The sequence below is a fragment of the Triticum urartu genome, chromosome 4, assembly GCF_003073215.2.
Source record: "Triticum urartu cultivar G1812 chromosome 4, Tu2.1, whole genome shotgun sequence".
NCBI classification, from domain to species: domain Eukaryota; kingdom Viridiplantae; phylum Streptophyta; class Magnoliopsida; order Poales; family Poaceae; genus Triticum; species Triticum urartu.
Window position 1 is genome coordinate 55,549,240 of NC_053025.1, and position 13,838 is coordinate 55,563,077.

At 50.1% G+C, this 13,838-nt stretch overlaps 1 protein-coding gene across 1 annotated transcript; it reads right to left on the reverse strand.

Annotated features, from left to right (window-relative positions):
- Nucleotides 1-447: 447 nt before the first annotated feature.
- LOC125554593 (putative B3 domain-containing protein Os08g0325100) lies at nt 448-8,820 on the reverse strand. The gene is made up of 6 exons (XM_048718106.1): nt 8,698-8,820; nt 2,255-3,014; nt 1,974-2,161; nt 1,281-1,737; nt 956-1,146; nt 448-699 (listed from the first exon to the last, which is right to left on the reverse strand). Exons 1-6 carry the CDS (start codon nt 8,818-8,820, stop codon nt 448-450), a joined length of 1,971 nt encoding a protein of 656 aa, XP_048574063.1.
- Between the last annotated feature and the right edge of the window lie 5,018 nt (nt 8,821-13,838).

Here is a 13,838-nt window from a genome sequence, read left to right on the forward strand (position 1 = left end):
ACCTCTTGTGGGCTTGGGCCAAGGGCCTGCGATGGTATGCGATCACCCCAGATAACAAATGCACTACCTAGTTCTAAAAAAAACCTAGTTCTCAAAACAAAACAAAAAACTTACTAGTTCTTGGAAAGAAAATAACATAACAAATGCACCGTAGCACTAGCAGAGTATGCACAGAAGGATAAAACATTTGTTTCGAAGGAAATTATATAATAAAATATAGTACTCACTTGTTCCCCAACATGTGTCCATGGTAGCAAAATAACAAGGACAGATAGGCATAAACAAAGTAACCTACTACTCCCTCCGTTCCAGAATACTTGTTGTGATGTTACTTCAAATTTGAACTAAAATCACGACAAGTATTTTGTTACTGAGGTAGCACTACATCCTAACAGCACAAAAGGGACTACACACCACCTCAAGATAAATCAGACAATGGCATTTTGATCAACTGAAGTCCTTTGCGCGGATGATATGAACTTTCATGGCACACAATTTCCGATGCTTCAGCAGCTCGAAGAGGCAGATATCTCCCACCTCCACCTCATTGGCTTTCACGAACTTTGTCCATCCGCCTATAATCCTTTTATCCTGAGGCCTGCGTCCAAACCATACTTGACACCTCTCGCCAAGTCGCTCAAGGCAGATGCTCCGCACCTCGTCTCCCAAATATTTGTTAATATATTTCTTTGAGAGGCTCTAGTTACAGATTCAAAATAGAAAAGGAATGTTAGATGATGTTATTCAAGCAAATTAGGAATTTAAATCACTCTAGACTTCCTAAATCCTTCACTAATCCTAGGAAGCTAATTATATGTAAACTCACATGACCAGGTTATAATTATAAAGCACTCTAAATAGCTTTATGATCCAAGAAAGAACACATGATAGATGAATACATGGTCAATATCACTAGTGGAACAAGCATTATTAGAGAATAAGGTTTGGAACTCACTAGAGTGTATCTTCCAGTAACATTGGTTTGTTGCATCATGGCAACAAAGATGGGAGTTTCAGAATCAATAAATTGAACCTTCTCCTTCACTGCCTTCTTCTGATCTGTAGTAAGGCGCGTAAAACGTGCAAGGATGCAATCAGGCAAAGCACCTTCTTCATGATCAGTATCTTCCGATGACAAGGAATCTCCTGCACAAACCACAAAAAAATGATAACAATTACATACTTAATATATCTGTAAAACAAAACAAAGTGTATCTCAGTACCATCTGGTAGCATGAATTGCCACCAGATGACTTAGCAGTAGGAACAACTTGTCGTACTCTTGCTGCCCTGACTAGACTTGTCCCTTTGAAGTCGTATCCGTCTTTCCAACGAAGGTGGCTGTATTTGCTTGGGTTCGGGATGAACGATAGCATCTTCCACTGTTTCGTTACGCAGTTGCATTTCCTTAAGCTGGGGGAGAGAATGAGAATGTTCCATAATTTTAACAACCTCTCTGTGCCTTTGCTGACAAATTTTGGAAGGCGTATCAATATCCTTTGTATGGATGATATGGACTTCCATCGTGCACGTCTTACATTTCTTCAACAATTCAAAAATGCAGATATCACCCATCTCAACATCATTGTCCTTTACAAACCTCCGCCAGCCAGATATAATCCTTTTCTCTTCAGGCCTACCACCAAATTGCACTTCCCACCTCTTGCCAAGGCACTGAAGACATATGTTGCGCTCCGTATCTCCCACATGTCGCTTGACATATTGTTTGGGCACACTCTAATTACAGATTTGGGTAAAATGGTTAGATAATGGCATTCAAGCAAACTGCAGAACAGAATAACATTTCAATCCCAGATCATTATCATAGTAAACAATATATGGTCTGTAATTTAGTCATGGTGGGTTTAACAACTTAAAGCATTCAAAATAGTGTTTTCAACAGAAATCTTAGTTTAAACGGCTTGCTGCAGACTTTAGCAGAATGCGTATTCAACAGCAAATTCGACGCTCACTAGGGTGAAAGTTCCTGTAACATTGCACTTGCTCATCATGGCCACAAAGATTGGATTGTCAGATGGGATATGTTCGACCTTCTGGTCAACTTTCTTCTTCTGCGCTGGATTTAGACGGGTGTTCCACCCAAGCGTGTATCTAGATGTTTCACATAAATTAGTATCATCTTCCAAGCACAAAGAATCCCCTGTACACAAAAGGAGAACAATTACTGAATATATCAATTGAAGGTGACAACACCAGTTGCGATTTACAAGGAGTTATATCTATAATCACAAACTGTATGAAAGAACTAGAGTCTGAGAGGGAGTGCCTGAAGAACTCGCCACGCTCTTGTTGCCCTGATTTGATTTATTCCTCTGAAGATTTGACTGCCTCTCAGCACATGTCAGATGCATTTGCAGAGACTGGGGCTGGCAATTAGAACGATTCAGAGTCTCAGTAGGTGGTTGCATTTGCATGTGCCGACTGTCATCAACAAAATGGTCCACATTTGCACTAGGCGATTGCATTTGTATGGGCTGAGGATGCCCTTCGGAACGTCTCATATTGTCGGTAGGCAGTTGCATTTGCACATGTTGAGCATGCCCTTGAGAACGGCTCACGTTATCAGTATGCGGCTGCACACGCATGAGCTGAGGATGCCCTTGAGAAATATTCACATTTTCAGTGGGAGATTGCATTCCAGGGGCCAGAGAATGACCATGAGAACGGACCAAAGTTTCAGGAGCGCCTATGTGCCTTTCCTGCACATAAGGAGACAGAGGAGTACTGTCTGCAATAACCGATGATGCTTTCTCACGGCCAAATCGATCGAACACTATGACATTGAACTGAGAGTTTCCATTGTATCTAAATACCACAGAGTCGTCGATCTGTAGACCGTAGGTTTCGACAAAAGTCTCCCATCCTGCTCTAAGGACTAGTTTATCTGGATACTTGGCAACTCCAACAGTGTAAATATGACCATTTCGTGTTTCTAGCTTGATCTCTTTTGGGATCTCACCCCTGAATCGTTTCAGAAAATCATCTGGGATGGTCTGCAGAAACAAGAACCAATGAAGAAAACATGGTTGAAACCATAGGAGGATACAAAGTATGAAGATTATGCAAAATATACTATTTGACATCTGATGTGAAAACAGACAGGGAGAAAGGCACTAGCTTATTTCTGTACCTCTACCAGTGTGACATTTAGTCTCGGTGTTATCATGTTAATGCCTTTGATTCAGGGACCAAATCAACGTGCCATAAAATATTTTCCACAGAATATATAGCAAGTTACAAATAAAGTGAAATTCAAGTTCAACATTAACTGAGTGATCCTATAAAGAAGACAGTCTCCAGGCCAGCTCTAGCCACCAGACCATGATTAAAGGGCACATTGACACAATTAACACTATAAATCTTTATTCATCCCCAAGTAAAATCCCGGTAAAGGTACTATTCCGTGCTGAAATCATGGGTTTCTTCTTGTAAATTACCACAGGGGTTAGTCCCTGTTGATCTCGTTTTCCTTTGTATTCTGTGCTACTAAAATTGAAAAGTAACTATACATCCTATTTGCAGAGTATCATAGCTTCTTCTCTTCTTTTTTTTTACTTCAACGTGCAGTGTTATTAGGAACTTGGATCTACAGTAGTACGGATCAGATCCAACTTGGGGATATGCTTATTCTGGCACGAAAACATTAAATCGATAGTCTGCATGTCTGAAGAAAAATGTGAGTACGTGCTGCATCAAGCAATCGACCTAGTTGCTCCAGGAGGGCAGGGTGCAGGTGCTCCAGGGCGTCCCTGTCGCCCCCGGCGTGGCGCCTGCCCCCGTGCTAGAAGGGGTCCCCGTGGGCGTCTTCCTTGAGCCTGACATGGGGCCGTTCCACGAGGAGGTGGGGGCCTTTTGGGAGGAGCTCACGCGCTCTGACCCCCAGTTGTTCGAGCTCGGCGCCCTGTCGGCCTGGCAGCCCGGTCAGCTGGAGCCCGGGGTGCAGGCTGCCGACGACTGCGCGGCCTGGGTGCAGCCGCGCCCTCCCCAACCCCACGGACTACCTGCATGGGAGGAGCTCGAGGAGTCTGACCTGGGGATGGGGCCGCTGGTGAACCACGCACCGGCGTCCTCGTTGGCCCAGGACCTGCTGGCCAAGCCGTGGCCCTAGCTGGGTTATTTGGTTCCCGCCCCGATCGAGCCTGCCCCTCTGGCGGCAGCCCAGGAGCTGACCCGGCCGGTGGGGACGGTGAACCATCAGGTGGAGCGCATCATGTCAGCAGATCAACTCGCAGCACAGCTTCAGGATCTGGAGGTCGACGAGGCAACCACGTTCCTCTCCAAAGTTTTCCGTCTGCTACCACCCTCCGTCATTGGTGCGCCACCTTGCTTGGCCTCCAATGCCTCCACTGATGACGCCCTGCCATGGCCGGCCTCCAATGCCACGGCTCCGGCCCCAGAGCCGCCGACGCTGATGATCAAGACCCCGGCCGTCCCCCGCCGGGCCAGCCCACGGGTCGCGGCCAGGGCGGCCGGCATGACCCAGCAGCAGAAGGCGCAAGCTAGGCTCGCCAAGCAGTTGGCGTTCATTGACCACCCAGGCCAGTTCACGGCCGATGTGCGTCAGCGCTACACTGATCGCTTCAAGGCGCCACTGGGAAGGATGGTGTCCGCGTTGGGGCGGGCGGCGGGAGTGCACTCTTCGGCCACCCTCAACCTTCCGGACGAGGACCTACTCGAGCTCGCCGGCAACGCCGCCTGATGCAATCCAGATGTCCAAGGGGCCCCGTTCTGTTGTTATGTTAGTCCGTCTCCAGTTCGTGTCGTGTTGTAGCCACCACGCCGTCCCCAGACCGCGTCGTAGGCTAGGCTTTAGTTTGTTGCGACCTCGCCGGGCGCCCGTGTCGTCACTCCGGCCGTATCAGCTCATGTGTGTTCGCTTCGCTGCTCCCTGTTCGAGCATGCCAATGCAATGGGTCCCTATTCGTGTTTGCCATGAATAGCTTTTCTCTATTGAACTGGAACGCAAGGGGCCTGAATGACCGCGCCCGTAGATGGGGTGTGCGATCGCTCGTGGAGCAGTCTAGATGCTCGATCCTTTGTGTGCAGGAAACCAAGCGCGAAGCAATTCCGGCTGCCATGCTCGCTGAGATCGCAGGGCCGAGGTTGGGGAGCTCGCTGGTTCTGCCTGTGGCTGGAACGCGGGGAGGAGTTATGTTGGCCTGGGATGCTGCCTCCTTCCAGATCGATCAGATTGATATGTCAGCCTTCGCCGTTACCGCGCTAGTGACGCCGCTGGTGGGTGGTGCGGCCTGGACGCTGACCACGGTCTATGGGCCCTCAGAGGAAGACGCCAAACCTCTTTTCCTTGCTGACCTGGCTTGGATCCGTGGGCTTATTTCCGGACCCTGGCTTATAATCGGGGATTTTAACCTAATTTATGAAGCCCGGGACAAGAGCAACTCCAACATCAATCTGCGGCTTATGGCGCGATTCCGATCGGCGCTAAATAACAACGACCTCAAGGAGATCAATTTGTGCGGCAGGCGCTTCACATGGTCAAACGAGCAAGCCTCGCCCACGCTGGTCCGCCTGGATCGCGCCTTCTGCACGCCGGAGTGGGATCTTCAGTACAGCGCAGCGCGGCTCCAACCCCTCGCCACGGCCATGTCAGATCACTGCCCTCTCCTCTTGACATGTGAGTCCTCCTCGCGGCGTAGTGCGCGGTTCCATTTCGAAGCCTTCTGGCCGCACGTCTCTGGGTTCAAGGAGGTTGTGGCAGTAGTCTGGAACGCGCCGGGTGTGCAGGGATGCACGCTTATTAGGTTGGACACAAAGCTCAAGTGGGCGGCTAGAGCGCTCCGTCTTTGGCACAAGCACCACATCGGGAACACTCGCCTGCAGCTGCTGATGGCGCAGGACACGATTCTGTTGCTCGACCAAGCTCAGGAAGATAGGCAGCTCGAGCTGGACGAGCTAACCCTATGCAAAGAGCTCAAGTCCCGCATTCTTGGTCTCACAGTCATCGAGCGCATCAAGGCCAGGCAGCGCGCCAGAGTCAGGGAAGTTCGAGTGGGTGATGCCAACACCAAGTATTTTCACATAAAAGCTAATGGCCGCCGAAGGAAAAACTTCATTGGCTCATTGGCTTCAGGCAGCGTTTTGGCCACTGAGCAGCGCCACAAAGAGCAGATCGCGACCGAGTTCTTCGACCGCTTGCTCGGGGACCCAGGCTCGGTGTCAACAGGGTTCAACTGGGATGCGCTGGGCCTTTCTAGGGCCAATCTCAATAACCTAGAGGTTGCGTTCACCCGGGAGGAAATCGCAGCGGCCATTGCGGACCTGCCGCCGGATCGGGCCCCGGGCCCGGACGGTTTTTCAGGGGCTTTCTACAAGGCGGCGGCGGAAATCATTTTAGATGACCTGGTGCTCGCATTCCAGCAGCTGCACTGCATGAACCGGACAGGCCTGCACCTGCTCAATGGGGCGCACGTCATGCTCTTGGCCAAGAAAGATGGGGCTTCGAGCATGGCGGACTACAGGCCCATCAGCCTGCTGCACAGCGTGGCGAAGCTCTTCAGCAAGGTGCTTGCATTGAGGCTTGCCAAGCGGATTGACACGCTCATCTCGCCGACACAGAGCGCCTTCATCAAGGGCAGATGCATCCAAGACAATTTCATTTTTGTGCAGGGGATGGCCAGGCACTTCCACAGGACAAAGCGGGCCGCTATTTTGCTAAAGCTTGATATAGCAAAAGCATTCGACACTGTCTCCTGGCCCTATCTGTTGGACATGATGCGTGTGAGAGGTTTCGGGTCACGCTGGTGCAACTGGATCGCCATGCTCCTCGCCACCAGCTCGTCCAGGGTGCTCGTCAACGGGGCGTTAGGCCGGTCGATCAGGCACCACAGGGGGCTCAGGCAGGGCGACTCGATTTCCCCTTTCTTGTTCATCCTCGCCATGGAGCCGCTCCAGAGGCTACTAGACTTAGCAGTCCGTGATGGGCTGCTTTCCAAGTTAAAGGGGAGGATTCCAAGCCTACGAACCTCTCTCTACGCGGACGACGTTGCTCTCTTCTTAAACTCTATCCGCCAAGAGCTTCTTGCCGTTCGGCAGATTCTGCAAGCCTTTGGGCAGGCCGCGGGGCTACAAGTAAATTTCTCCAAGAGCAAGGCCATTCCGATTCGCCCCGAGCTTTTCGATGTGGAGAATGTCATACAGCCGCTCGGGGCCACGCACGCCGCCCTACCGTGCTGTTTCTTGGGCCTCCCCCTGTCCCTTCGCAAGGTTCGCAAAGCTGAGCTGCAGCCGTTGCTGGACAAGATCTTAGCCCGTCTCACCGCATGGAAATTCAAGGTTTTCACTGCTGCCGGCCGTCTTGTGCTCCTGAACTCTGTGCTCTCTGCGTTGGTTGTATATTGGCTTTCAGTTCATCAACTACTAGCCTGGGTGAGGCGTCAGATAGACAAAACCAGGAGAGCGTGGCTCTGGCGTGGACAGGAGAGTTGCCTTGGAGGGCACTGCAAGGTTGCATGGGGCAGGATATGCAGACCTAAAGAGCTCGGAGGTTTGGGCATCATCGACCTTAACTGCTTCGGAATCGCGCTCAGGCTGAGATGGCTTTGGTGGGAAAAGACGGCCCCCTACAAATCTTGGATTGGTCTCCCCGTGCCGTGCAATGAGGACGACCGCCGTCCGTTCGCGGCTGCCACAACAGTGGTGCTAGGCGATGGCCGAACGGCCTCCTTTTGGATGGACAGTTGGCTGCAAGGCCAAGCTCCATGCCACATTGTGCCAGAACTGTTTCGCCTCTCGAAACGCAAGCATCGCACCGTGCCGCAAGCACTAAACGGCAATCGTTGGGTGACCGACCTGGGTGGACGAGTCCCAAGTAACCTACTCGCTGCTTTTGTTTCTCTCTGGGGCAGGATCAGCGCTGCGACCATCCTTGATACAGGCAGGGACAAGTTCACCTGGAAGCTTGAGGCCTCTGGCAGCTACTCGGCCTCATCGGCATACCGATTGCAATTCATGGGGTCCACCTCCTCGCCTATCATGCACTTGGTCTGGCATGCCCAGGCGCCGGCTAAGATTAAGTTTTTCACATGGCTCCTATCTGCTGGTCGACTGCTCACGGCGGACCGGCTCATGGCCAGGGCATGGCCCAACTCCTATTTCTGTCCATTGTGTTGGCGCAACCTGGAGACCGCTCAACACCTGTTTAGGGAGTGCATTTGGTCGAGGAACCTCTGGACGGCAGCGGCCAGCCGCTTCCACGTTCCCACCTTACTTCGTTGCTCCTGGAGGTCCACAAACTGCATGGTGGAGTGGCTGGACAGCCTCAGTGCGGTGCCTCATGACCGCAAGCGGGCGTGATCAATCGCTCTCCTAACCAATTGATGGATTTGGCTAGAGCGTAATGGCGGCATCTTCACGCATCTCGAGCGCCCCGTCCGGGTAGTGCTGGAGCTTCTCACTGACGACCTTGCTACGTGGGCACTAGCAGGGGTTAACCATCTGATGCTGCGAGAGTGAGGACCTTGCAGCCTGGGTTCTTGTTTTTCTTTCTTTTGTATTTTGGCAGCTGTCGGTTGCTTTTGTACAGACTAGCGCTCTGTCGCTGCTTCTTCTCATAATGCACACGCAGTTCACCTGCGCTTTCTCAAAAAAAATTCAACACAAGAAGGTGACAGAAAAAAAACAAGAACCACTGTGGCTGAACATGAGTAGGGGGCTTACCATCTCACGACCACAGCCATCCACCATAAACATCAGGAAATGCTTCTCCCGGTCATCCAGATTGCAGTAGTCGAGCTCATCCCTCTGCTTGCATCTTTCGTAGCCCATCTTCTCACCCGACATGCGTAGCAAAGGAAGAGAGCATCATTAGCAGTGAAGTTCAGTGCCAAAACTGTGAAACGACGATGCCAATGCTGCTGAGTTGCGAGTTCGACCGGGAGAGGCTTTACCTTGGGCCGGCTGAGATCCCGGCGAACGAAAACCTTGGCTAGATCAACTGGCGGAAAAAGAAAGAATCGGGAGCCCCGGGATTCTGCGAGAGCAGAGGATCTTAGCGGAGACGACGAGAAGCGGTGAAATGAAGCCTCTCCCGAAGAACACTTGGTTGTTGTCTCCCTCCTGCCTCTGACCGACGATTGGGAGAGAAGAAAGCTCGGCGAGAAGACAGGATGGGGTACCTAGCTAGCTCTGCTCCTGCCACCACGGCATGGCGTGGTAAAGTTCATCGGTTCTCGCGCGTCCAAGCAAGCAACCGGTCACTTGCTTGCAGCCCCGAACGCGGCACTCTAACTGTTCACCGTAATGTCTAGTCGGCGTAAATGGCCTGTAGACTGCGGTGCAGTGCGTGGGCTGTACAGCATTTCCCCAGGATTCGAGTGTACTTCCGGTAGGTGTGGTTATTACAGGCCTAGCTAATATGAAAATCCCCTTTGATGCCCGAGCGCAGACAAGCTGAATGAACAGTACATCGATTAAAAATAGAAACAAAATCAAATAATTCCGAATCTATACTACTATTAAAAGACCAAACATGACTTCCTCTACATCCACACCAGAAAGTGCACACGGGATAACCCCCCACGTCCGATCAGACCCACTTAATACCATCCAACTGTCCACGTTACATCAACCATACTACAATCAAATCAACGGTTCACAACAAATGTTCTGCCGGAAGACTCCCCCATTCAGGATGCTACACAGCCCCATGATGACACCTCCTGGGAATTAAACAGCACCTCCACGATCTACGCCACCACCACGCCAGGAACCGCCGCGATCAGCGCTGGTGTATGCGATGTCCTCGACCCGGTAGACATCCTCGACCCGCCTTTCTCCCCTACCTCTCCTCGCCCCTCCGCCGTCGCCACGCCGCCCTAGCCCCTGGTGGCCGCATTGTCCTCCGCCTTGGTGCACGTCATTCCTTGACCCGCCTTGCTGCCCAACCTTTCCTCGCCCCGCCGTCATCGCCACACCGCTGTCGTCCCTGGTGGCCGCGACGTCCTCCACCCGGTGGTCGTCCTCGACCACGGCGTGCTGCCCTACCTGCAGTGTCATCACCCCATGTGGCCCGCAGCATCTCGAGGACATATGACTACTTTCTGACGTGCCAACGCATAGGTTAGATCATTTGAATTCGCAAGTATAGATGATTAGGCAGAAAACAAAAGGAAATTGCTCTTTTAATCTGACAATTATAATTTGTATCATGAAATTTGATACTTACAGTACATCATGATCTGCATGACAAACTGAGTTGACAATATGGCATCCTTTGAGCATAGTGGGGCACGTACTCCCTTTCAGGACCTGACAAACAACGACAATTCAGGTAAATACATATATCATGTACTCTTACGTACTTCAATCTTGTAAATCCAAAATATATCGTTGCCTCGCAGGTCAAAAAACAGATCCAAAAGAACTAAAGAGACAGAGAGAAAGAGAGAGGTAAAAAGGGATGCAGTACTAAAAAATTTGATAAGAAAATAGGCAGTTTTCCGATTAAATTAATCCATGAATAAATCATAAGCATGACATTGACAGTATTGATAACACACTGGTTACGATCTAACAGAGCATGTACTACGCATATAGTAGAAACATCTACGCATATCGCTAGTACTGGTACAACAGAAAGAAACATGAGAGGGATAAACGATGTATACCCTCCAATCGGCCATGCGGCGGCGGTGGCGGCGGCAGTAGCCGCGGCATCCTCGGCGGCCTTCTTGTCGGCCTCGACCTTCTCAGCGGCGGCACGGTCGGCGTCGGTCGACATGGTGATGACGAAGGTGATGTGGACGTAGATGAACAGAAGCGAGCAGTCGCGTAGTCGCTACCCAAAAACCTAATCGCCCCTCTCCCGTACAGGATCCGGAGAAGCGGAGTTTCGGAGGCCTGCTCTCCCATCAACCGTGTACGCGGTGAACGGGACGGAGTCGCCGGCGGCAGCAGCAGCAGAGGAACGACGCGGGCGTGGTGGCGGAGATGCGTTCTGTTTCGTGGCGGCTAGGGTTGGCAGTGCCCCACATATATATGTGCGGCTGCGCGTGCAAAGACGTGGGCTGAACCCACGTCCAAGTCGGTAGCTCATGATCCGACGTCTCAATTCGTGGCCCCACCTGTCAAAGACTCTCCGTTCCTGACCGGCAAAAAGAAGCGCATAGGAGTGAGCTCGGCTCGGCTCAATCCCGCAACCCGCGGCGCGTCGTGGCGAGGCGTGGCGTGGCGAGGCAAGCGGAGGAGGAGTGCGCGAGGGCCTCATCTCTTCTCAAGCTCCAATGGCATGAGGAAGAGAATCCCTTATAAACCACTCCAACTCTCCTTCCACTTCCGGGGTGGGACTAAACTTCCCAGCACCTTGTCATGCCACCTACATGGGCCCTTAGAGATCAAATCTGAAATTGTCATATGGGCTCTAGGCCCATCTCATATTTCAACAATTCCCCACCAAATCTCAGGGGCCCAGTTTGTCCTTTGTTCCAAATGCTGTTTTGATATACCAGCATCTCAGTGGAGACCGATTAAGGTTGAGCTCCACCTAGACCAAGTAGTTACACTCCTTCACAACTGAACAATGGACTATGCCTTGAATTGTCAGTTTGGCGTCAAGAAGTTTCACCACAAGTCTCACTGATACGAGGCTGCCGAAGGCCGACCCCTCGGGTGGAGCATATTAGTCACACTCCTGGCTTGTTCATGAGCTTGCTAGAGATCACCCCAATCTCATAGACTGTGACCAACAGTCGGGCTCATATAGGTGTGTTCCTCCAAAGATCGCTCTATAGGATAGCATCTTTCTTATGCATATAAGCCTTGGAACACATTAAGACAGTAGTCATCCTTCCATACAGTTTTCGAGAGTATTGCATCTCCAACGGAGTGGGTTAGTGAAGTTACTCTCCTCAGTTCGCCACTGGCTTGTTTTCCCAGGTCCTACTTCACGGGATCTCCGATCACATAGGTTGGGTTACTACCAAGGCAACTCATGTGGGTCTCATACCCATCTCCCTTGATGCATTATCTATCACAACACGTGATAGCCCTTTAGTAAAGGGATCTGCCAGATTCTTAGCCGTTTGAATATAATCCAACGCTATCACTCCGGAGTTTCTCAATTTTCTGACAGCTTTCAATCTCATTCTTATGTGTTTGTTGGACTTCATGTTGTCCTTTGAACTCTTCACCCTGACAATAACTGTTTGATTGTCACAGTTCATAAGGATGGCCGGAAACGGCTTCTCAACCACTGACAAGTCCATCAACAGATCTCGAAGCCATTCTGCTTCGCCATCCGATGTGTCTAATGATGTTAATTCTGCTTCCATTGTCGATCTTGTTAAGATCGTTTGCTTGCAAGACTTCCAGGAAACAGCACCACCTCCAAGAGTAAATATATACCCAGTTGTGGCCTTCATCTCATCAGCATTAGAGATCCAATTCGCATCACTATACCCTTCAAGTACCGACGGGTATCCGGTATAGTGAAGTCCATAGTTCATAGTACCTTTCAGATAGCGCATAACTCTCTCAAGAGCATGCCAATGTACATCACCCGGTTTGGAAACAAATCGGCTCAGTTTGCTAATAACAAATGCCATGTCAGGCCTCGTTGCGCTTGCTAGATACTGTAGTGAACCAACAATCTGAGAGTATCTCAATTGATCTATAGTTGTGCCTTTAGACTTTCGAATCAGCACACTAGGATCATATGGTGTTTGAGATGGTTTGCAGTCCAAATATCAAAAACGACTCAACACCTTCTCAACATAATGGGATTGCAGAAGTGTAATCCCACCTTCATCATCTCTCAATAGCTTGATGTTCAAGATAACATCAGCCACTCCAAGGTCCTTCATCTCAAAGTTCTGAGATAGGAAATACTTAACTTCCTCGATCAACTTGAGATTAGTCCCAAATATCAGTATGTCATCAACATACAAACACAGTATAACTCCTTCGCCCCCACCATAGCGATAGTATACACATTTGTCGGCCTCATTAACCACAAAGCCAACAGATGTCAATGTTTCATTAAACTTGGCATGCCATTGCTTAGGCGCTTGTCTCAGGCCATACAAAGATTTCACCAACTTACACACCTTTACTTCCTGACCATCCATCACAAAGCCATCAGGCTGTTGCATATAGATTTCCTCCTTTAGGTCTCCGTTCAGGAAAGTCGTCTTAACATCCATCTGATGAATGAGAAGACCATACGAGGCCGCCAACGAGAGTAATACTCGAATGGTGGTCAGTTTGGCCACAGGTGAATAAGTGTCGAAGAAATCTTCTTCTTCTTTCTGGGCGTAGCCCTTGGCCACAAGCCTAGCCTTGTACTTTTCTATCGTACCATCGGGCCTAAGCTTCTTCTTGAACACCCACTTGCATCCCAATGGTTTGCAACCATAAGGACGTTCAGTAAGCTCCCAAGTCCTGTTAGTCATGATGGAATCCATCTTGCTACGGACCGCATCCTTCCAGTAGTCAGCTTCTGAAGATGCATACGCTTCTGAAATAGAAGTGGGATTATCCTCCACGAGGTATATGAAGAAATCATCACCAAAGGTCTTTATAGTCCTTTGTCTCTTGCCCCTACCAAGGGATTCCTCATTATCCTCCTCAGGATTTTCATCATGTGTTTGATTATAATATTCTATCGGAATGGCAGGTTCAGGAGTCTCCTCAGATTCCTGTCTAGAAGTGCTTTGTACATCTCTCATGGGAAAAATGTCCTCAAAGAATGTAGCATCTTTAGACTCCATAATTGTACCGACTTTCATGTCAGGTACCTCAGATTTAACTACTAGAAATCTATAGCCAACACTATTCATAGCGTAGCCCAAATTAACACAGTC